This window comes from Staurois parvus, unplaced genomic scaffold (genome assembly GCF_062004578.1).
Source record: "Staurois parvus isolate SC_StPar_1 unplaced genomic scaffold, SC_StPar_1.0 ptg001686l, whole genome shotgun sequence".
NCBI classification, from domain to species: Eukaryota; Metazoa; Chordata; class Amphibia; order Anura; family Ranidae; genus Staurois; species Staurois parvus.
The window spans coordinates 123497-149471 of record NW_028319482.1 but is presented as its reverse complement, the minus strand read 5'-3'; the positions used below and the strand labels follow the sequence as shown (position 1 = coordinate 149471).

At 44.1% G+C, this 25975-nt stretch overlaps 1 protein-coding gene across 2 annotated transcripts in view; it reads right to left on the bottom strand.

Annotated features, from left to right (window-relative positions):
* The window catches only part of LOC149434759 (chloride channel protein 2-like), a 224962-nt gene that overhangs the window by 80624 nt on the left and 118363 nt on the right, over positions 1–25975 (bottom strand). For both annotated transcript variants that reach the window (XM_089663427.1, XM_089663428.1), the window contains exon 13: positions 1406–1539. In XM_089663427.1, the coding sequence (XP_089519553.1) occupies positions 1406–1539 (134 nt within the window). The remainder of the gene's footprint in view (positions 1–1405; positions 1540–25975) is intronic.

Sequence of the window (25975 nt, the reverse complement as noted above, 5' to 3'; positions counted from 1 at the left end):
TCCTCTGATGACCTCAGGGTGAATAACTTACACTGAGTTCACTATGTGAACCACTGATGTATTTATACAGGTTGATCATACCTCCCCTTGAGAATCTCCTCTTCTCAAGAGACAATAAATTCAGCTCCTCTAATCTTTCTTCATAGCTCAGCTCCTCCATGCCTCTTATCAGTTTGGTTGCCCTTCTCTGTATTTTCTCCAGTTCCCCAATGTTCTTTTTGTGAATTGGTCCCCAAAACTGAACTGCATATTCCAGATGAGGTATTACTAATGATTTGTACAGGGGGAAAATGATATCTCTCTCTCGTCTATACCTCTTACCTTTCTCTATTGATCTTAAATGCTCTATCCAATACTGACAGAATAGAGCTAACAATCAGTATGTGGGAGGAACAGCCTGTAATCCCACTGCGATAATTACCCTTAAAAGCAATTACCATTTCAAGCAATTATAGTTGAGGTACTTGAGAAATCCACGCAAACCACTATCACACACAAAAATAAGAATCGATGTAGCACACATATAAAAACTTTAATGTGTAGCCGGAACAGGTTTGGCACCTCTGTAGATCCAGCACCACTTCCACTAACCCATATAGAGATTTCTGAGTGAAGGCGAAAACTTCACCTCCATCGTTACCTCGCATCTCTAAAAAGTAACAAACACCATCAAATAATAAGTAGTATAAAAATAGTAGGGATAGCAAATAAAAGCTCAAACAAAAACAGTACTCAATGGTAAGCCTGGTGTAATGCTCTAAATAAAAGCAGACTGCTTCCACAGCTAGATTATGAGTGATGGAAGAGTAGAGACTGGCCATATCACATGTGATCCATCTGTACTGGTCATCCCAACAAACATCCTTTATCATGTTAAGAAGATGCTTTGTCCCCCTCAAAAAAACAGGTAAATGTTTAATCAGAGGCTGGAGCTTTCATGCCACTGGCCAATTCCTTTCATTTAAAGATCCAATGCCTGCTGTAATCGGTCTACCCCGCAAAGGGTGCAGCCCTTTATGTGTCTTTGGAAGATGAAAGATTGTCAGTAAAATAGGGTGCTCTGGGATTAGTAATTCAGCTTTCTTAGCATTAAAGATACCCAGATGAACCCCTTATTTCTCAAGTTCAAAAGATGCAAAGCCTGTACCAGCAGGCTTATCCTCCAAATGCAAGATAGAGCACACTGCACCGAAGATGTCCGAAATAACCTCCTGTAAATCTGAGGTAATGGCAGGAGACTGTGGTGACTGCTGGGAAACCGAATGGCAAAAAAAACTTTTTCCCTCGGAATTAGCTTAGGAAGTGGAAGACAGACATTTCTGTAATTGTACATGATGTAATTAAGACGGATATGAGCAACACTGACTTCTGACCCTAAAATTATGCCAATATCAATTAATTTTACCTGCTGTCTCCACCAGCGCCAGGCTCTTCATTCGGCAGTCTGTTAGAAGCTCCTGTAGCTCTCGATATTTGGTGTTCAGTGTCACAAAGGGGATATTCCTCAGCATGATGTCCTCAACTCGTACATTGTACCTTCTGTAATACAGAGAGACGTGCATGCCAGACACTGTTTGAAATATTGGTTTCTAATTAACTTACATGACTGCACAGAACAAATTATGATTTAGAAATGAAACATCTTCTTATAAACACTTAAAAACATTTTTTTTTTTATCATTATCTTTAAAAGACAATTCAGGGCACTAAATATTAAAATAAAGTTGAAGTTCAAGCATGGCTTTTATTTGCATAGGTACATTTGCCCAGTTTGTAATTATGCATGTATATGCCATACCTGGACAATCCACGAGGAAGCTGGAAATCACTGTGGTCAGCATTGCTACTACAGTGATCTCCACTAGTTTCCAGGTTCCACGCCGAGAGGCTGCCGTGGTGCATAGTGAACACAGTGGGTTGCTTGCTCAGCATAGGCAAAATTCACAGAATATAAAATGAAAAAAGTGAGCGCTGATCCTAGAAAGCAGCTAGGCACTCTAAGTAACCAATAAATACTTATACAAAATAATATAAATAAAAGTGCAGCGCTAAGTGATAAATCTGAAAATTGTCCACTGTAAGTCCAGTTCATATAAACGTGCCAGGTGACAAATAGGAATCCACAATGGTGATCCGTGAGGAAGTAGCAGAAATGCGCACTCACCAGAAGGCGGATATACATAAGCAGTATATATCAAAAGCCCATGGATCCTCGGTCAAGAAGAAACAGGTCTGGTCACCGTGGATTGGCCTTTCCTTTCCTCAAAGGTGCAGAGCAAAATTCTTCCTCCTCTTAGGTGGATGCTTGGATTCCTAATAAGGACTCTGCACTCTGGGTGTACATTTACATCCTAGGTATGGGCCATGATGAATATTGCATTCATACACTGTTACACTGATCGCACTACATGATTCTGAAGCTTGGCAGAAGCAAGCAGGTGGATGCTGGCACAGGAGGAGTACCTCTTTGCAGAGTCCTTATTAGGAATCCAAGCATCCACCTAAGAGGAGGAAGAATTTTGCTCTGCACCTTTGAGGAAAGGAAAGGCAAATCCACGGTGACCAGACCTGTTTCTTCTTGACCGAGGATCCATGGGCTTTTGATATATACTGCTTATGTATATCCGCCTTCTGGTGAGTGCGCATTTCTGCTACTTCCTCACAGATCACCATTGTGGATTTCTATTTGTCACCTGGCACGTTTATATGAACTGGACTTACAGTGGACAATTTTCAGATTTATCACTTAGCGCTGCACTTTTATTTATATTAAAATTCACAGAATGTCTTGCATTTTTCACAGTGAAAGAAAGATGCTCTCCAACTGAATGAGATTGGAGATTGTGATGCCACCACCCTGCCTTTCCACTTCATCCAGAGAATTTGCATTCATTGAGAAAATGCAAAGTGTTCTCCGAATGGTGCCCATGCCAAGCAAACAAACCCATGTTCACTATGCAGCAGGGCAGCTGCTCGGCACTGAACCTAGAAGCTAGCGTGATCACTGTAGCAGCAGTGTCTACTACAGCAATTTTTCTAGCTTCCACAGGGCACCATACCAGTTTTAAAGAGGATATATGACATCATTAAAGTGTTCGCTCATCTTTACAGAAATTCTGTAAGGGTGACCCAACACCAGACCCCCTCACCGTCTCCGCTTTATTTACCTCCCACAATCCTGAGTTGTCAGGGCTCCCGGAAGCTGCTCCACCAGTCCAGGGATTTGAAATCCCAGCTGTTTTCCCTCCTCTCTGTCCAGCATTGCCAGGACGACCAGAGATATTCTAATTGGTCAGCACTGTCACATGGACATCATTGACCATTACGAATCCATCTGGTCGGTGCTTGAAGCTCTAGACAGAGGAGAGAAAGCAGCAGAGATGTCAAATCCCCGAACTGGTGGAGCGGCTTGCAGAAGCCCCGACAGCTCAGGATCTAGGGAGGTGGGTACAGCGGGTATGGAGGGTGGGGTAAGGGGGTCTCATCTCAGATTTTCTGTAAAGGTGAACACATTAAAGTGTTATTAACACAAAAACAAACATTTATTATATTGTCACTTACCAAATTTTTTATGTGGCTGCTTTTCTTTTTTAGGCTCTTATCTTTAAATTTAATTTGCTGGTCCTGCCAGTAAGTCTGTATTTTTCTCAATAGACCAAGCTGTCCAGCAAAAGTAGTAGTGAGATGACTGATGATGCAGTTAGATGATTGGTTGAGGTGGAGAGGCGGATGAATGATGTCACGATCTCCATCTCAGCCAATTGCAGGAAGCCTTGTATTCCTTCAGAAAATACAAAGCTTCCTGTGAACAGCTGAGCAGTGCTCAGCCTAACTCTATTTTGTTCCAGTAACGAGATGGGAAGTCCCCATCCCACTGCGGCAACACAAGACTACTGTATGTAACTGATGCTACATACAGTTTATACAGTACTCACAGTGGATGCAGTTGTTGTGAAGGTAATAGTTTATTTGAATCAGCTTGGTTTGTAGAAACTATTTTTAAAAAGTGACAAACAGCTGTATACCACTTGAAAGGAGTGTATATGCATTCAGTTTTTTTTCTCTCTTTAAATTAGTGGGCTGAAAGACAGAAAAAAAAATCTGACAGATTTCTACATCCACAAAAATGATGTGTGAAGCAGGGACCTCTCTCATTGAGCAACTGTATCCCCCCTTCCCATCAGAATACATTGGTCAGTGCAGCAGCCTTTAGTTTTCCAGCATGGCCATTCAACCTGCTTCCATTGAACAGCCAGTGGTACACACAGACCAAAAGTCAGCCTTTGGTACATACATACCCAAAGTCAGCCGGTTCCTGCTGAACCGGCTGATTTTCGGTCCCTGCATACCCAGCTTGATATGGTTGTAAACCCTCATACATACCCAGTGGAGTGACTGTCCTCAGGTGATACACAGAGATGAAACAAATCCGGTTTCCCCTACATCCAAAGTGCAGAATTTGCACAGGATCTCTCAGGTCTGAAAAGCAGGGGGCAGATAACTAAAGTTACATCAGTGAGGACAGCTATAAGAGCTGATTGGAGGGAAGGGACACACCCTCTTCTCACAGCACATAGGGCTGTGCCCTCTCCTGTCACCATTTTTCTCTTGGTGTCAGGAAAACCTGTCAGAAGTGACTCATGCTTATAGCAGAGAAATGAGGCAGCAGACAGAAATGACTCAAATGCTCTGGATTGAGACAAACACACAATATAGAGGGATGTGCTTTGTTCATTTTTTTGTGTCTGAGGTTTACAACCACTAAGTCTTTCTCCAAACAATCTCTTATATACCACTAACAGAGTATGTTTTTGAAACCACCAAATAATGTATAGGCTAATTGGCAATGCCAATCCACATTAAGAACCCCTCTCAAGTTCAAACAAATCAGGCAATTCATAGGTGAAAGCCAGCAGCCCATGATTAATTAGTCACTGCAAGCACACACCATTATCTTCTCTTGCTAGCAGTGGTATATCAAAGACAGACCCTAAGGGGTAAAAAAATAAGGCGGTAGAGACTGGGGTCCTACCTGAGGCTATGTGCATTGCATTGGCAATAATGCAAGTTAGCAGAGCCAAAAGGCAGTGAAGCCTTCTCATTTAGGAGAGGCCCCACTGGCACAAAATCTATTTAACCAAGCTTCCAGTGTCCACTAAGGTAAGAGAGCCCTTCACCATTGCCTGCCAAGGTAAAGGGGGCCCTTTGCCACTGCCTGACAATGTAGGGGAGCTTTACACTGATCACTAACCACTGCAGACTATAAGCTGTGCACTACATACTACTGACAGTTGCATGTTCTGTTTATTTTCTGCTATTATTTAATATCTATGCTTTTTCTTACCCTTACTCTTATACATGGAAAGTTAAGGGCCAGTCTGCCCACAGGGAGACTTTCCATCCAAGTTCTAAAATGAGTGCCTCTGTGTGATACCTTAACATCCTCCAGGAGGTAAGAAATGGCTTAATTATCGCAAGTGAAGCTCGAAATTGGTAGTATCACTTTCTGTTATCAGATCACCTTAGGCGGTGCAGCTGCTATATACAATGTTATGAGATCATATGTTGCTGTAAATGCTTCACTGCTGCAAAATTTCCTTCATTATACCAGATCAGAAAACTGTTGTTGGTAGGCCTTGCCATTTAGAGAGTGACCATAAATTGCCTGATAATAGCAAGCAATTCTTTCTGAGTTATAAGAGTGGAAGCACTGATCAACAGGACCTAATTCTCCTCTTCTGCATTCTAACACCCTATGTTGTTGCTGCCATCTGGGAAGAATTTTGATAGGTCCCAGAAAGCCAACAACTTTCTCAAGGGCATGTCTGTTGCTTTTGGGAGATATTTTCTTATCAATGGCCTCCATCTAGTTAGGAGTCTGAGAAACCAACTAGGTATTACAAGAGTAACACAAGGGCATGTCTGTTGCTTTTGGGAGATATTTTCTTATCAATGGCCTCCATCTAGTTAGGAGTCTGAGAAACCAACTAGGTATTACAAGAGTAACACACATCTCCTGTTAACCTTCTACAAATCTGACTTGCTACAGTGAATTCCACCCTCAGCTGCTTTAAAGGAATATACAGAGAGCAGGTGATAAGTAAAAATGAATATGGCTTTGACTCTCGTGAAAGGCTGGTTACTTGGTAATTTGCTTACAAGTGAAGAAGCTTGATTGTTGATACAAACTGCAAAAAGTAGCTCACATTGGAGGGAATTAAAAAAAAAAAATGACGACACTTTTATTGCAGTATGGCTTGTGCCTATTTTATGAAAGTTGTGTGCCAGTTCAAGTGCCAGTACCAACACGTGCAAGAATCATGTAGTTCTTTGTACTGTCATTATTAGAAAACCACCAGTTAATAGGTAAGCAAACTAGCTGTAATTATAGAGGTATTCTACCCAAAAGCAAACATTGTATTGCAGCTTATCAATTTTTAGATGTGGTAGCCACATTCATTTTCTTTTTTTAGGCTTTCGTTCTTTTATTTTCACCTAGTGATCAAGCCACTGACTGTTTTTTTAAACAGAACAAGCTGTCCTGCAGATGTAGCAGTTAGAGGGGTGAGACACACCATTTAAAAGGGGTGCTTACCGTGGTCAGCGTTTATTTACTTATGTAAAACCTTTATTCCAAAAGGAACAAAACTGTTGCTATAGCTGTGTTATATGGCGTTCGGCTTCAATTTGTTGGTGTATCTAAATCTGCTAGACTGAAAATGTTGCTGTCCATAGATGGGTCTGTTGCTACTCAATCCAGGGTATAGGCACCCTAGTAAGGGGGTTCCTTACTGGCCAGAACATGCAGTGAAAACAGAGGGGGAAAAAAAAAAAACCTAAAAAAAGAAAACTAATGCAGCCATCACATGTAATGATTGGTAAGCTGCAATATATAACATTTTTGGATTAATACCGCTTTAAGAACAACTCTGTTAGCTTACAGAGAGACAACATTGGTAGAGCATTTTGTGAGGGAAGCCGTCAGTCATTATAGTAACAGCTTCCCACACAAGGCTTATGGTTGCTAAGCTGCTGTCAGTTGCCAGTTTCCTGGCAACAGATGACTCATAACTGGCCCCATTTGGCTGCTGGGCGGGAAATTCTTCGGCAAACAGCAGAAAGTAAACAATCAGGCAAAATGCTAGCAAAAATTACCTAAATATGACAGAAGCCATTTTTGTAAATGGATAAATCAATTTCTAGGATGTTCTTGACTGCACAGTTGACAGTGTCCAAACTAGCAAGGGGCTGAGCATGCGATATAGACACTCAAGCCACAGTGCTGCCCAAAAGAGCAATGAGAGACAGGAGAGCTGAAAAAGCTGACTGTGGCAGCAGAAGGAAGAAGAGACTCAAAGTAGATACAATGGAGCAGTTCTTGGAGACTAAACTGTACTGCAACTTGCTGTTATATTATTTGCATTACTGAAATTAGAGATTGGATTGGGAACTCTATCCTGCACTGGCTTTTAAGGTCTCTGCATCGCATGCAAAAGCAAAGAGACTTGTGTATTACTACATTAAGAGGACCATTGAGAGACTGAATGTGGAGCAGAGAATAGTTGCAGATTGATATCTGAAACTTTATGAGAACAGTGATAAAAGTAGCAGAGTAGGCGTATATAATTCCCCTAACATTCCGTTCATGCATTTGGGTTGCACATTCCCATGTATGATGCCATATAGTTTATGAAAATGTTTATATTGGGTTTTGGTCTGTGAAGCATGAATATATTAAAGGGTTTTAACGCTTGGCCAGAGTTGGACTGTTTCAATTAGAAGAAAAGGAAAGTATTGAAAGATAGCATAAAGTGTTCACAGCTGAATAGTTGCTCTTTCAAGTGTTTAAATGTTCAAGTCTAGTTATTATGGAGTATTTGTGTCAAATTCAAGTTTGTTTCTGGCAAGTACATTAATTTGATGCATCCACCACCAACTAGGGTACACATGTAAGACATCAACTAAAGTATATATCAATTAATACGGCGCTATAATGACGAGATAATACAGTAAATAAATATATAGCATCTATATGGGGTGAGATAGATAAATATATGAGATGGGGTATATGTCTAAGAATAACATGCATTAAAGTGACAAAAAGTGCATAGTGTCTTTGGTAGATCGCACAAACTTCATGCAGGTGTGAACTGCAATGTGCCAATCCTCTAAGGCTGGGGTGCCCCCTCACCTTCCTGCTCAGGCCCCCAGGGACCAAAGAGCATTGAGTAATGAATGAAATATTCCTCCAGATGACAGGTAGATCTCTCTGGCGGCGAGGGTATATCTCTCCCCACTTGACTAGCCTTAGTTACAGATAGGTGTGCCTCAGCAGCAGCTGGTACTCCTCAGCAGCAGATGATACCTGTGGTGTCTCTCCGGTAGACTCTCCCATACGGTCACCAGTGAGGCAAGAGAGACTGGTATAGTGTAAAACCTTTTATTTGGTAAAAACAATACTAAAAATCTACTTACAAAACTCTTAGGACAAGCAGGCCTTTACACCACTCCAAGGGTGTACTGTATTGGAAAACGGAGCACCAAGATGGCGCCGACGCCGGATGTGACGTCAAGCCGTCGATCGTCAAAAACTCCTCCCACTGGCGTATCTACGCGTTACGTCACTCAAACACGTGACTTCATCAGGATATCATATCCTGATGAAGTCACGTGTTTGAGTGACGTAACGCGTAGATACGCCAGTGGGAGGAGTTTTTGACGATCGACGGCCTGACGTCACATCCGGCGTCGGCGCCATCTTGGTGCTCCGTTTTCCAATACAGTACACCCTTGGAGTGGTGTAAAGGCCTGCTTGTCCTAAGAGTTTTGTAAGTAGATTTTTAGTATTGTTTTTACCAAATAAAAGGTTTTACACTATACCAGTCTCTCTTGCCTCACTGGTGACCGTATGGGAGAGTCTACCGGAGAGACACCACAGGTATCATCTGCTGCTGAGGAGTACCAGCTGCTGCTGAGGCACACCTATCTGTAACTAAGGCTAGTCAAGTGGGGAGAGATATACCCTCGCCGCCAGAGAGATCTACCTGTCATCTGGAGGAATATTTCATTCATTACTCAATGCTCTTTGGTCCCTGGGGGCCTGAGCAGGAAGGTGAGGGGGCACCCCAGCCTTAGAGGATTGGCACATTGCAGTTCACATTGCAGTTCACACCTGCATGAAGTTTGTGCGATCTACCAAAGACACTATGCACTTTTTGTCACTTTAATGCATGTTATTCTTAGACATATACCCCATCTCATATATTTATCTATCTCACCCCATATAGATGCTATATATTTATTTACTGTATTATCTCGTCATTATAGCGCCGTATTAATTGATATATACTTTAGTTGATGTTTTTGGTGCTGTGGCTGTGGCACCTCTAATACAGGCTGCTTCCATCATTCACTTCCCAATAGAGGCGCAGGAGATTTTTCTTTAATTATATACACATGTAAGACACACTTCTAAAGAGTGTCTGTACCAACTTTTATGAATTTATGGATTGAGACATTACTGAAAGTTGTGCACTGTGGATACTTCCGTGTAGGCTCAAACTGGTGACACATCACTAAAAGTCTTGGTTGACTGTCCATCTTTTGCAGCACAGCAAAAAATATACCTGATGTTGCTTGAATGGGCAATTGTTTACAAGCACTTAAATTAGAACTACCCCGTGAATGTGGAGGACAATATAACAAATATAAAACTTTAACTGAACAATAATTATTATTTAATTAAATACAAACGTAGAGCCTAGGAAATGGCTCTCTAAATTGTAGTCAGACAAACCTTAATACTGGTTTAATGCACCAAAACCCTGACCCATTTTATAAAAAAAAAAAAAGTGTGTGGTCTGATAAACAAAAGAGATAAGTATGTCATCTTTGAAAAGATAAAAGAATATGTGAAATATCTCCTCCCATTGTAAATACAAAGCACTGCACTTGTACCACACAGAATAGCTATATATACCTTTTTCATTATACTACATTTAGCATTTTTTATAATGTATTTTGATGAAAAAGGAGTTTTGGCTTCCCTGTAAATTCCATATATTGGAGTACAGTACAGGATACAGGCTGAGTCTTCATAGACTTTGGATTATGGGCTCATGCCTTTCAGGCAATTAAACAGTGGCAAAGCTTTTGAGGATACGTCTTGTGTTATTTAGGTGCATTGGAGCAGGACACAAGGATGAAAAGACATACAGTATCTACACTGAGTTGGAAGACTGATACCACCTTAGGAAGAAAGGATGGGTCTTGGGCCTTGGGCCTACCTTGTTACTGTGAAGAATGAAGAACAGCTCCTTACGAGCAGAGAGCCCCCAACTCAAACACAAGTCTGATAGATGTGATAACAACCAAAAAGTCCACTTTGCAAGAGAGGTCATCTAAGAGGACAGCCCTGATGGGTTCAAAGGCTGGTATCTGCAGGGCAGAGGGAACCATGTTGAGGTCCCACAAAAGCACAGGGTGCTGTAAGAGGGGCCTAATCCAAGATACACATTGAAAAAGAGTTCCGACAAGGGCAGCGATGCCAGAGGTTATTAAAAAAAAGAATGGACAATGCCAAAACCTGTGTTTTCAGAGTTCCTAAAGCAGAAGTAAACCGATCAATGTAATGGTTTCCCATAACAGTTACATTCACAGCATGCAGTGATAACAGTCACTGGTGCTTCATGTACTCTCAGCCATAAAACGTCTGGTTTCAGAACTAAGCCCATGTGCAGAACCATGGCAAATGCAGGTGAAACACAGGCTAAGGTGGCAACCTCCTTGGCTGGAAAGGATAGGAGGGTTTAGTTCCACCTTAAGGCCAAGTTCTGGTCAAGTCCTTACTGTAGGAAAGCCAGAACGTGAGCATGTGATCTTCTCTTTTTGGGTACTTACCTGCACACACCAATCCTTCATCTGGCAGGTGTTGCGGAGGCAGAGAGTGACCTTATTGCAGGAAAAGTAACATCTGAAGATTAGCAGTGATGGTCCACATTGATACGCAGACTTAGTCTTTTTTGTTCGGATCTTTCCTGTGAAAAACTTCAAACAACCACTGCGCTGGGTGACAGACTGAATAATCTAAATCTAGTAGTCACCCCGGCTTGGCCAGAGAGTGCATGCAGCTCCCTAGCTAGGTGCGGGTTCTGCTGGGACAGGGGCAGTCGGTGAGATAAAAGTCTTGCAGGGACACACATGACAGGGTTCCCCTGGCCAAAACCCCCTCACCTTGGTGGGAAGCTGTCTGTCTTGGGAGTGTTACCCACAGTTGTACACTGAACTGATAGGTAAACTCTTCACCTATACCACCCCCATCCCTATGCAGCGCAGGTGGTGGGCTTCAGCTACTCCCTGGGGTGGTAGGCCCCGTGGGGTCTCCTCCTCCCTTCCTGGCTCACGTTGTTGGTTCCATGACCTTCCAGACTGACTTGCCTAGGCGACTCCTGCAGTGGCCTAGAGGGCTTACTTGGGGCATGGGGTGGGTGGCAGGTATCGGATCTCCCAGCGCTTAGTGTTAGCTGGCGGGGGGGAGTGGTCGCTGGAGTGGCTTGCTACCCTTCGTCTCCGGCGGCACCAGTTATGTGTAGTGCAGCTGGCGGCCATATTTGTGTGGCCCATGTGATATTAGCACTGCCTTTTTAGCGGCCATTTTGAGGGAGAATTATTTCAGCGACCATCTTGGTGGGGCCTTCTCTCAAGTGACCATTTTGTCTGGGCTCCTCCAGGATGACCATTTTGAAACGGACCTATTGCCAAAGCCCCAAGGCGGCAGCCATCTTGCAGCACCATAGCTGCAGGCCATTTGTGTGGGGGCAGAGTATGATGAGCATGATCAGATTAGAGCATGCTCTACCAAGTGCCCTTCCCTCCCAAAGTGGTGACATGGGACACCACCAAAGGCCTTGCGCCTTTCCAGGTGGCTCTGTGGCACTGGTGCAGTGAGTCCTGCTGGGGTCCCCCTCCAACCACAGCAGTCTATTGAAGGGTGGTCTTCTTCGTCCACACAGTGATTTGTGGCTGCTTGGTTTGTGGCAGTGACTGGGTGGGGGGGTATCAACCTATGGAACCCCTTCCAACCCACCCCATGGAGGAGGCAGGGACCTGTGGTCCTTCTATCCCTTTGGGCAAGCTGTCGCCGATCTTTAAGCAATTTGTGCCCACGATGGAGATGGCAACTGGATGCAAAGCAAGTAAAAAAATATCCCCCACCCATTTCTGCTGCTGTGGGTTCCACTTTGCCTGGGGACCAGGAAGATGCTGCCAATGAGGACGACTCCTCTGTCACTGTTGCTGCACGAGAAAAGGCACTGGTGGCTTCACTCATTACTTTTGAGCAGAAAACCTTAAAAACTGAGGATACACCTGGGGAAGCTGAAAAAAAAAAAAAAAAGTGGACACTCCCATCTCTAGGTTTAACAAGGTAATCATGATGCCAGTGGAGGACTCTCCTTTTTTCAAGGATCCTGAGGACAGAAAACCAGAATCAGTCGCTCATGTTCATCATTGCTGGCTTGGTCCTTCCCCCAGTGTTGGCTACAGCCCTCATAGTACAGACCCTCACTGAGTGGGATTTTTTATTTTTTTTTGCTAGAGTCTGGATAATGAGCAGGTTTCTCCAGTCTGCGTGGAGCTGGTGGAAAAACTCATGCACGGCCTCAGGTATGTGTGTGATACATCCTTGGATGCATGCGGTTCCACTGCTTTCAAAATGGAGTCTTGGCCATGGTACTCCAGTGCGTACTCTGGCAGAAGGGCCTGACTTACCTGTAAAATCCATTTCTTGGAGTACATCACGGAACACAGATCAGGCTATTCATGACTATGTGAGTTATATGCCACCTATAGATGAATTGACACTGGCAGATCAATTAAACAGGAAGTCCTCCAGTATACCAGTATATAACCCCTCCTACACAGGAAGTATTTCAGTTTATGTAGCAAGCAAAGAAAGGGGGGGGGGAACCTCTGTGTCCCGTGATGTACAACCCCACTAACACCCCTTTCCCTGTCTCTGACCACAACCTCATTACTTTCTCCATCTCCCCGTCCTCCAACTCCTCCCCCCCCCCCCCCAAACGTCAAACCTGCACCAGCCGTAATCTCCGCAACCTGAACCCGGCCCCTCTCCACTCTGCAGCTGACTGTCTGCACGACAGTATCCTTCCACTGTCATGCCCTGCCCTGGCCACTGCTGCGTATAACAACACGCTATCAGCTGCCCTAGACTCCCTAGCACCCCTAACCACCCGTAGCATTAGACCCCGAGCACTTCAACCCTGGCAGAACGACCACACTATAAATCTTAAACGACGCTGGAACGATTATGGCACAAAACCCTGGCAGAACGACGCTGGAACGATTATGGCGCAAAACCAAATCCCCTCAAGTATTCTCCCTCTACAAATCCGCCTTCCTCACCTACACCTCCTCCCTTCACGCCGCAAAACAAACCTACTTCATAACCCTCATCAACACCCTCTCCTCCAACCCTCGTCGGCTCTTCTCCACTTTCAACTCCCTATTCTCCCCCCCCACCCCCACCCAGTACCTCACTCACCACCCACGAGACTGCCATTCACTTCCAAAATAAGATCGACGCAATCCGTAAGAACATTGCCAATGCTCCACCTACCTCCCCACCTAGCCTCCCTCTCACTACAACCCCTCCAACTCTTCCCTCCTCTGACCTCACAACCGCCCTGCCCCCCACCACCCTTAACATCCCGTACACCATAACCCCCTCCAACACTCTGCTCCTTCAGCCTTGCCACCACTGAGGTCACCAAGGTCTTCTCAGAAGCCCGCCTCACCACTTTCCCCCTTGACCCGGTCCCCACACAACTCCTCCGGGCACCCTCCCCCTCCATCCTACGCTCCCTCACCCACATCTTCAATCTCTCCCTCTCTACTGGCACATACCCCTCCCCCCTAAAGCACGCGCACATCACTCCCATACTCAAAAAACCCTCCTTGGACCCCACCGACCTGAACAACCTTAGACCCATCTCCCTGCTGCCATTCACTTCCAAAGCTCCTTGAGCGCTTAATCTACAATTGCCTAAGCTCCCACCTCACTGACAACAACCTCCTCGATCCACTACAGTCTGGCTTCCGTCCCCTACACTCCACTGAAACCGCCCTACTCAAAATCACTAATGACCTGCTAACCGCCAAAGCTAATGGCCAATACTCAGTCCTCTTACTCCTTGACCTCTCCGCGGCCTTCGACACAGTTGACCACCCCCTCCTCCTCGATAAACTACACTTCCTCGGCATCAGAGACTCCGCTCTCTCCTGGCTTTCCAAATGCTCCTTCAGCATTACCTAGAACGCTACCACCTCCCCCTCTCTGTTGGGGTCCCCCAAGGCTCTGTCTTCGGGCCCCTTCTCTTGTCCATCTACACCTCCTCCCTTGGCAAACTGATACACTCTCACGGCTTTAACTATCACCTCTACGCCGATGACATGCAAATTTACCTCTCCACTCCTCAACTCACCCCTTCAGTCTCTGCCCGTATCACCCACCTGCTGAATGACATATCAGACTGGATGTCGCTCTACTTCCTCAAACTGAACCTTTCAAAAACAGAGCTCCTAATTTTCCCCCCAGCCCGCGCCCCCCCCACCCTCTCCATCACGACCAACAACGCCACCACCAGTCTCACCTCGCAAGCCTAAGTCCTAGGTGTCACTCTAGACTCAAACCTGTCCTTCCAACCCCATGTCCAATCGCTAGCAAGCTCATGCAGGCTCCACCTCCGTAACATCTCCAAAATACGTACGTTCCTAACCCCAGACACTACTAAACAACTTGTTTACTCCCTCATTATCGCACGCCTGGACTACTGCAACTCCCTTCTCCCTGGCCTACCTCATCACAGACTATCCTAGCTTCAGTCTATCCTGAACAGAGCGGCCAGACTAATCCACCTTACCAACCACTCCTCTTCTGCCACCCACCTGTCATTCCCTCCACTGGCTCCCGATTGCCCAACGCATCAAATTCAAACTACTAACACTGACATACAAAGCCATTCATAACGCTGCCCCAAACTACCTCACAGACCTGATACCCAAATACCACCCAACCCGTAATCTTCGCTCCTCACAAAACCTCCTACTTTCTAGCTCCCTGGTCTCCACCTCCCACGCCCAACTTCAGGACTTCCCCCATCCTCTGGAACTCACTACCCCAATCCATCAGACTGTCACCTACCCTCCTCACCTTCAGGCGCACCCTGAAAACCCATATCTTCAGGGAAGCCTACCCCACCCTCACCTAACTGCCGATCTCCTCCACTCCTCCTACCACTTCAACCCCCACAGCCACTTCCTCCTTGCCACTATCCCCTCCCTCCTAGATTGTAAGCTCGAAAGAGCAGGGCCCTCTAACCCCTCGTGTACTGTTTTGTTACTGTATTGTCTCATGTACTGTCCCCCACTATAATGCACAGCGCTGAGCAAACCTTTTGGCGCTATATAAATACAGTATAATAATAATAATACTACTCTAAAATTAAATTTTAGAAATAAGTATGCAGAAAAAAAAATCCAATTTTCTTTATCATACATCACAGGACACAGAGCAGGCTTTTCATGATTATGTGTGATGTCCTAAAGCAATACAAAATCTGAGGGGCGGGTGACACCATAATAACCACCACCCTCAATCCCAAAGGTCCTAATCAGCCGTACGTGACAAGCTGCGGCCAAAAGGCAGACTCTTCCACGGCTGACATCCACCTAGTAAAACCTTGTGAATGTATCAACTGAAGACCATGAAGTGGCCTTGCAAACCTGAGACATTGATGCCTGATGGTGGATAGCTCAAGATATCCTCACACTCCTGGTAGAGTGCTCTCATCAAAAATGGTGAGACCTTATCCTTCAAACCATAGGCGTCAATGATTAACTGGTGGATCCAATGAGAAATAGTTGACCTGGATGACAACTGCCCTTCCTGGGCCCTTCTGGCAGCATAAACCAGGATTCCTGACCCGTGCCGCCAAACTCAAGTAAATCTTGACCACCCGATTTACATTCAGAGTATGTACCGATCTTTCCACTACTGACTGTGGACTAGTAAAAAACGAAAGGCAAGACACGGTCGTGATTCAAGAGAAAACTAGAAACCACTCTAGGCAAGAAGATGGATGAGGACGCAATATCACCTCTTACGATGCAAGACCAAGAAGAGCTTCTTATATGAAAGAGCCGCCAGCTCTGACACTCTTCCTGCCGAATTGATAGTAATCAAACATAGCCATCTTCCAAGTCAAAGGATTACATTTCTTTAATTGGTTCAAAAGACGGCTTCTGCAAGGACAGCCAAGACCAAGTTCAAGTCCCAAGTACACAGGCGCAGCCTGACAGACAGGACCGTCTGCATTACACTCTGCATGAAGTACGAATCAAGGCGTGAGAAAAAAACTGTCTTTGGGAATAAAAGGAAGACAGCTGAAATCTGACCCTTAATGATACTTAAGGTCAATTTCATTTCCCCTCTCAACTGAAAAAATGACAAAAACCTTTCAATCACACATTTCCACAGATGCCACTTCCTGGCTTCACACCAGGTAGATAAGATTTTCAGGTCCTGTAATGAAAGCTCCCTGAAGCTGGATTCCTAGAGCTCAACAGTGCAGAGAAAACAGGACCCAAGACCCCCGATCTTTTCAGACATGGGATTCAAATGCCAAGCCTTCAATCCTAGTGATTGTAAAGCAGGATACATTATTGGACCCAAGACAACAGGTCTGGACAGACTGGAAGTGTCCAAGGAGTGTCCCGTGCACTATACACTATGTCGGTGTACCAAGCCCTCCTGGGCTATGCCGGACTACCACTATTATCAGTGTTACCTCCTCCCGGATCCTGCGCAAAAGACATGGCAATAGTTGAATCGGGGAAAGGCATAGACTAGGGTGAACTGGTCCATAAGGTGTTACCAGTGCATCTAACCCTATTGCCAGTGGGACTCTCTTCCTGCACAAAACTCATCTAACTTTTGTAGAACCTGGAAGTCAGTAGATCCACATCCAGAGTTCCCTAATGCTGGCAGATTGCCGAGAACATATCGGGATACAGGATCGCTCTCCCGGTATCAGTTGCTTACCTCTGGGGAAAAAAAAACCCTGCCAATTTTCTATACCTGGAATATGTACCGCTGACAGACGGTACATGCTATTCTGCCCCAGACAGAATGTGGAGTACCATTTAATGAACTACATGAATCCTGGTGCCACACTGCCGTGGCACTGTCGGACCAAAACTTGACCACAAACATGTGAAACTGGTTCGGTCAATAATACAGAGCAAGGTATACTGCCCGAAGTTCCAAGATGTTGATGGGCAGTATTCTCTCCTATGGAGACCAAGTCTCCTGAACTGTAGCCATCTCCAAACCAGCCTGCCTACTGGAAAGACTGGCAAAGGTGGTTACTATCTTCCATATCACTGGAAGAAAAATTACCCCTTGTCCAGATTCCGTATAAACAAGAACCAATTTGGACTCTGAAATACCCAGGGGACAAAGCCCTCCGGCAATCCAATGCTTGGACAGTCATGATCCAGACAGACAGAATGTTCCTCTATAAAAGACCAGGACTGGTACCGCACGTAGGAAACTGCTTCAACGTAGATACCATTTCCTCATGTGGAGACGTATTGGATACCTTTTGCGTATTATATTTTGCTTTAAACTTGGAACAGACTGCTCCCTGAGCAAGGAACATTACAAGTATTCTGCGATTGACACTCCTGTTTCCACAGCAAGCCTAGCACCAGGGCTCAGAGCAATGTGAATACTCGGGGGGCTGTTACCAGCCCAAAAGGCAGTGCCCCAAAACAAAAAAATGGCAGTTCTTTACTGCAAATCGCAGAAACCCGTGATGAGCCAGAAAAAATTGGCACACGAAAACATGCGTCACTGAGGACTATGGACACAGAAATCTCTCTTACAGAGAGGTCACTACTGATCAGACCGACTCCACCTGAAACAGAAAGACATCTAGACTTCTACTATTGCCAAAAGTATTGGGACACCCCTCCAAATCATTGGATTCAGGTGTTCCAATCCCCATCCAAACTTTGTGTGGCCTTCAGATTAGCACAACATTGTGTAGAGAGCTTCATGGAATGGGTTTCCAAGGCCAAGCAGCTGCATCCAAGCCTTACATCACCAAGCGCAATGGAAAGCATTGGATGCAGTGGTGTAAAGCATGCCACCACTGGACTCTAGAGCAGTGCAGACGAGTTCTCTGGAGTGACAAATCATGCTTCTCTGTCTGGCAATACAATGGACATGTCTTGGTATGGTGGTTGCCAGGAGAACGGTTCTTGCCCAACTGCATTGTGCCAAGTGTAAAGTTTGATGGAGGGGGAATTATGGCGTGGGGTTGATATTCAGGGGTTGGCGTCAGCATACGAAGACATTTTGGACAATTTCATGCCCCCAACTTTATGAGATTAGTTTGGGGATGGCCCCTTCCTGTTCCAACATGACTGCACACCAATGCACAAAGCAAGATCCATAAAGACATGGATGAGCGAGCTTGGGGTGGAGGAACTTGACTGCCCTGCACAGAGTCCTGACCTCTACCCGGTAGAACACCATTGGGTTAAATTAGAGAGGAGACTGCGAGCCAAGCCTTCTCATCTGACATCAGTGCCTGATTCACAAATGCACTTCTGGAAGAATGGTCAAAAATTCCCATAGACACTCCTAAACCTTGTGGACAGCCTTCCCAGAAACGTTGAAGCTGTTATAGCTGCAAAGGGTGGGACAATGCAATATTGAACCCTACGGACTAAGACTTGGATGCCATTAAAGTTCATGTGAGTGTAAAGGCAGGCAACCCAATACTTTTGGCAATATAGTGTATGTCTAGTGCCTTAAGATCCAAGATAGACTTCACGTCCCTGTTTGGTTTCGGGCCTGTGAACCTGTCAAGTGTCTCGAATCACCTCAGACTGTCCTAGAATCCTCTGCCCGAGATCTTCTCAAAACATAACCACCTCAGACTCTGTAGGGGAAAAGCTTACAGCACTTGGTATTCCCAGGCAGTCTCCCCTCCAAGTACTAACCAGGGCTGACCCTGTTTAGCTTCAGAGTTCAGACAGGATCAGGAGCATTCAGGGTGATGCGGCCGCAGTCCATTGCAGCTCCCCCACCAGGAATAGCTGCAATGCCAGACAAACACAGTGGCCCAGATACAACTGACACCACTTGTCTATCGTGAAACGCAAACACCGCCAGATTATCCCTGAGTGTATTGGACCTGAGGGCGGTGCACCTGCCTCTAGGTTGCCTCCCCCTTCTGGGACCCTAAGTCAATAATGTATTAACTATATAGCCACCTAACTATGCAGTCCCGCAGAGATGCAAGTCCATAGCCATGATGGTCTACAGCTATGCAGTCATGCAGGCAAGCAAGCATGCAGCTATGCAGGTACACAGGTATGCAGGCATACAAGTATGCAAATTATACAAGTACGTAGTCCACACAAGCATACAAGTATGCAGTTTATGCAGGTATAAGTATGCAGTTTAAATATGCATGTAAGTATAAAAAAATATGGAAGTAAACCTGCGCTAGATGCGAATCAATGTGATGAAAAGCTGCTGACATCAAATGCAGGCAACATATAAAACAACAAAAAATGTAATTCATAATATAATTACACCAAATAATGAAAAATTTATAAAGTCCACAAAATGACCAATGAAATGTGACTAGGTGCCAAAATGAAACAAAATCTTCAAAAAGTGATCTGCCATGAATGAAGACAAAAGAAAAGAATCCTCCACCATCACCATACACAGCCTCTTACCAGAACAGATGACCACAAATCATGTGGTCAAAAACAGCACTTGAAAAATAGCAATGGACATATGGGATCCTTTATCTTCCTCCCCAAAAAAGGCAGTTCCACCACTATTGCCTCGATGTGAAAGATCCAGTATCCAGTATATGCCTCAAGGATAATATGATGTATGGAGAGAACAAAAGCTCCTCATAGTGTAATAGTTTTAAAATAATTTGAAATTTAAATGAGGCAATGCACTTACACGCATAAGATAAAATCAGCATATGAGAAAAAAAGTTTCCAACCAACAAAATGGCAGCGGTGACGCAATGATTTCATAGGCTGTAGCACCATCCTACGCATTTCATCACAAGAAGATGTCATCAGGGGTGTGGCCCACGCATACATCGTGCTTTACATAGTCCCTGGGCAGAAACGAGCCCGTGATATTTCCGTTCCACAGAACGATCAACTATTAATAAAAGCGTTAACATCCCATTTGATATTTAAACCAAACGATGTATTTTTAAGCCTCCCTAGCGGTCTTAGGTCAGTATTTCTGTGCTCAAGGCGGTACATTTTTTTGCATGGAAATATGTAATTTTTTTTATTGTAGGCATGTAATTTTTAGGAATAACTCACTGAAATCTGTCCGAACAAGAGTCTAGTAAACATCCCGGGTATGATAACATTTGAAACACGAAATCATAAATTATAATTTAATAATCATAAAAAATAATATAATAATAATAACTTTAATTCAATAATGTAATCAAACCAAAAACACTGAAATTTGAAATAGAGCGCCAAGTTCGCACATCACTGAGCAAAATCGCAAAATCATTTTCAGTGTCTGATGACGAATTTCCCCACGAATCATTATCACTCAATTCTGCAAGTGGTTCTAATTTACTATCACTGTTCTCTAGCTGGTCTAAAAGCGCTTTTGACCTAAAGGGACGCTTTTTGGACGCCATGGACATTTCACAGTTTCCAGGCAGAAAGAACAGTAAAAATGCAGGTAGAGCACAGAACAAAGCACTAGGGACAAAATGTATGTGAAATTGTTTGATACAGTAATGTTATACTGTGTGATTTTAGTGTACCGTATATACTCGAGTATAAGCCGACCCGAATATAAGCCGAGGTACCTAATTTTACCACAAAAAACTGGGAAAAACTATTGACTCGAGTATAAGCCGAGGGTGGGAACACCAGTGGGAAGAATCGTGCCTCATCATTGGTGTCAGTGGGAGGAATAGTGCCCCATCATTGGTGTCAGTGGGAGGAATAGTGCCCCATCATTGGTATCAGTGGGAGGAATAGTGCCCCATCATTGGTATCAGTGGGAGGAATAGTGCTCCATCATTGGTATCAGTAGGAGGAATAGTGCCCCATCGGTGTCAGTGGGAGGAATAGTGCCCCATCATTGGTATCAGTGGGAGGAATAGTGCCCCATCATTGGTGTCAGTGGGAGGAATAGTGCCCCATCATTGGTATCAGTGGGAGGAATAGTGCCCCATCATTGGTGTCAGTGGGAGGAATAGCGCCCCATCATTGGTGTCAGTGGGAGGAATAGTGCCCCATCATTGGTATCAGTGTCAGGAATAGTGCCCCATCATTAGTATCAGTGGGGGGAATAGCACCCCATTATTGGTGTCAGTGGAACAGTGCCCCATCTTTGGTGTCAGTGGGAGGAATAGTGTCCCATCATTGGTGTCAGTGGGAGGAATAGTGTCCCAACATTGGTGTCAGTGGGAGGAATAGTGTCCCAACATTGGTGTCAGTGGGAGGAATAGTATCCCATCATTGGTGTCAGTGGGGGGGTGGAGGAATAGTGCCCCATCGTTGGTGTCAGTGGGGGGGAGGAAAAGTGCCCCATCGTTGGTGTCAGTGGGGGGGAGGAATAGTATCCCATGATTGGTGTCAGTGGGGGGTGGAATAGTGCTCCATGATTGGTGTCAGTGGGGGGTGGAATAGTGCCCCATCATTGGTGTCAGTGGGGGGGGGAAGTGCCCCATCGTTGGTGTCAGTGGGAGGAATAATGCCCCATCATTGGTATCAGTGACACCAATGATGGGGCACTATTCCTCCCACTGACACTTGCTGACCCCTGTTCCAGTATGGTGCTGCTGCAGCCAGCATATGTGGTTGCAACAGCACCTAAGCACGGCACACTTACCTGCATCTCCTTCACTCGATTTTCGCGGGGCCGCTCAGCTCCGCCTCCTCGCCAGTGATTGGCCGCCTGTGTGCCTTTCCTGAGCTACAGTTCTGGCGGCCAATCACCGGTGAGAAGGCGGAGCCAAGCAGCCGCGCGAACATCCAGTGGACGAACCGAATGAAGGAGCAGCCGCGCTTCCTGGACCGGATCGTCGCGGGACCGGAGCCAGGTAAGAGACAGCAGCCCCCTGCAGACGTTGACTCGAGTATAAGCCGAGGGGGCCGTTTTTCAGCAAAAATGTGCTGAAAAACTCGGCTTATACTCGAGTATATACGGTATTTAGTGAATGTCACTTTTTGACATTTTTAAATTTCCCAGTGGTCCGGTTATGTCCCCTGTATGTCCCGACGTCACAGGGAACGGAACCCGGAAGACAGATGCCGGCATCGGCTGGAGGAGATGGCTGGGGACGCTGCAGGGGGGACATCGCGGGAGAGAAGGACAAGATAAGTGCAGAAGGGATGCCGGAGCAACGCTGCAAGGTATTCTCGAGTGTAGCTCGGGGTTACCGCTTGTGGTGCTGAAACTTTACCCCGCGCTACACTCGGGAATACCTCCAGGGAGGTCAATATATAAATTCATCGATTCAGGATTTTTTCCATGATGCAACGCATAATGTTTGGATACGCTATGGTTTGGAAAACCTTTACGTATATATTGGCTATATGTTCTTTAATTCTAGTTTGCATTGTACGAACAGTACGGCCCACATATTGAAGACCACATGGATAAGATAAACTATGTTTTTAGAAGAACAAGAGATGAAGGAATTAAAATCATAGGTATTAAAATTGTGATTAGATGTAAAGGAAACAGCCTTCTTGCTCTCAAAGTATTGATATTACAAACCGCACACTTCTTACAAGAATAAATCCCTTCATCTGATCAAAGAACCCATTTATTTTTTAGGCGGTTCAGCAACATTAGGGGAAACCATATCAGTGGAGGAACGCCTCTGAATAAAACCCTAGGTGTATCTGGCAATAAAGGACCTATTTTTTAAAACATTCCAATGTCTAAGGAAAATGTTCTTAACCAAACGATATTGGGTGGGATAGGTAGTAAGAAAAGGGCAATTAGAATAAACATCCAGGTCCTCTTTTTGTTTTGGCAATTACATGTTAGATCTATCCAAAATGATCAACCTCTAATATGACCGTATCTAATTCAGCCGGATTGTAACCCTTAACCTCTAAACATTGTTTTAAAAGATCACTAAAAGGTTAGTTACCAAAGAAATGTTCCAATAAATACAACACTTCTATTATACCAACATCATTGCGCCAATGTAAAAGAGAGGAAATACACTCACTGGATGCTGCTATTATTAAAAAACTCAAAATAATAATAAAATGTGAAAAAATATACAAATCACAAATAACAGCGCAAACCAAATCACACAACTAAATATAACCACCACCAAATAAGTGCATATTAATAGTGCAAACAAAAAAATCAATAGGGAATCTCAATATAGTCCATTCAGAAAAGTCCATATAAGTATGATCCTCAGTAAATGAAGTAATGAGATCCTCCTTCATAAGCAATGTGGTATTCAGTGCTCAAAAACACCCCATCAACGTGCACACTCACCATGTGCTAGTAATTAACCAGCATGTCAGTATATATCCAGCATTCACCAAACAGACTTCAAAGGACGATCCTCATGTGTTGGTAATTACTCAGCAAACTACTGTGTATCCAGCATATCACCAAACTCCAGAGAAGATCCTCTCATATCCAGATTAGCACATGTGGGTAAAGAAAATACTCACCATAGTGCAGTATCATCCAACAAATTTACTGCCAAACAAACCCCCCTTAAAATCACACTCACAATGAGCAAATAAAAACAAGGCGTTTTGTTATATCAGAGCTCCAGTCTCTGCATCCTGTGTCTCACCAGTCAGCCCACATTCAAGATGGTAATAGTGCGATCACGTGATCCGGACACGTGCATCACCATGAGTAGTAATGTCACAGGAAGGCCACACCCTGGCGCGTTTCATCCAATGACTTCTTCCGAGGAAACGCGTCAGGGTGTGGCCTTCCTGTGACATCACTACTCATGCTGATGCACGTGTCCAGATCACGTGATCCGTTCGTACAATGCAAGCTAGAATTAAAGAACATATAGCCAATATACGTAAAGGTTTTCCAAACCATAGCGTATCCAAACATTATTTGTTGCATCATGGAAAAAAATCCTGAAGGTATACTATTTTTGGGGATTGACAGATTTATTCCTAACTGGCGTGGGAGTCACACCAGGAGGGAAATCTCTAAATTAGGGACCCGATGGATTTATATATTAATAAATGCATTAATATCCCATTCGATATTTAAACCAAACGGTGTATATGTTTTTAATAATAGTTGAATTTACTTTTAGTCATGGGATCATTATATTTTTTTGGTTTTAACTTTTTTTTTTTTTGCTTTTATTTCTTATTTGTGAGATTATATACATTTTTTGCAAGATTTAATTATTCTCATTATTTGTTATATGTCATTTTATCAATATTATGTTTTTACTTTATGTATATATTGATTTTCAAACCACAAGATGTCGCTGTGCACTAAAATTTGCATTTTTTCAACCAACAGATGGCCTATTGAGCCATATAGTATATATGAATTTGTTGGATACATCTTCTACTGCAGGGTGGCCTCTTGGACCTTTATGAGCACAATTTTCATGGGCTTTTCATCATGGTATGGTTTTGACTTCCGGTTTGGCTGTCTATTGATGTTTCCTGTCCATGGAGAGCAAATATCATGGGCTCTTTTCTGCCCAGGGACTATTTAAAGCACGATGTACGCGGTAGGCCATGCCCCTGATGACGTCTGCTTGTGATGAAATGTCTAGGGTGGAGCTCCGGCCTATGACGTCATCGCGTCATGCACCGTGGCTATTTTGTTGGTTGGAAACTTTTTCATTCTCACATGCTGATTCCATCTTATGTGTGTAAGTGCATTTATTTATTACAGGTACTTATTACCTCAATTAAATTTCAAATTATTTTAAAACTATTAATATTATACGGGATTTATATAGCGCCAACAGTTTGCTCAGCGCTTTACAATATAAAGGAGGACAATACAGCAACAATACAGTTAAATACAAAAGGGTTAGGAGGGCCCTGCTCCTTGGATTACACTATGAGGAGCTTTTGTTCTCTCTATACATATTATCCTTGAGGCATATACTGGATTGTTCACATCGAGCCAATAGTGGTGAAACTGCCTTTTTTGGGGGAGAAGATAAAGGATTCCATACATCCATTGCTATTTCTCATATGCTGTTTTTGACCACATGATTTGTAGTCATCCGTTCCGGTAAGAGGCTGTGTACGGTGATGGTGGAGGATTCTTTTCTTTTGTCTGCTCGTTCGTGGCACATCACTTTTTGAAGTTTTTATTTTATTTTGGCACCTAGTCATATTTCAATGGACTTTTTATAAATTTTTCATCATATTTGGTGTAATTATATTATGAATTAGTGCTACATTTTGTGTTATTGTTTTATATGCATGCAAGTATGCAGTCTATACAAGTATGCATTTAAGTATACATGTACATATGCAGTTGATGCATTTTAGTATGCATGTACAAATGCAATTTATGCAAATATACAGTTCAAATGATTATGCAGGTATGCATGCAATAAATGTAATCCAATGCTGTCCATTCACGTATAGGTGGCATATAACCCAGTCATGAATAGCCTGCTCTGTGTCCCATGATGAATGAAAAAGAAAAGCACCTTTCTCCCTCAGTTTAGGAAAGGAGCAGCAGTGCACGCAGGTACAGTCTTTCTTTGCACACTAGCGGCTTTTTAGCTTCTCAGGCCCCTCAAGAAAAAGTGTTTCAAGTAGTGTTGCCAACAGTCAGTAATTTGACTGGCAGCCAGTAAAAAATGGGCACTTTTCTCCTGGC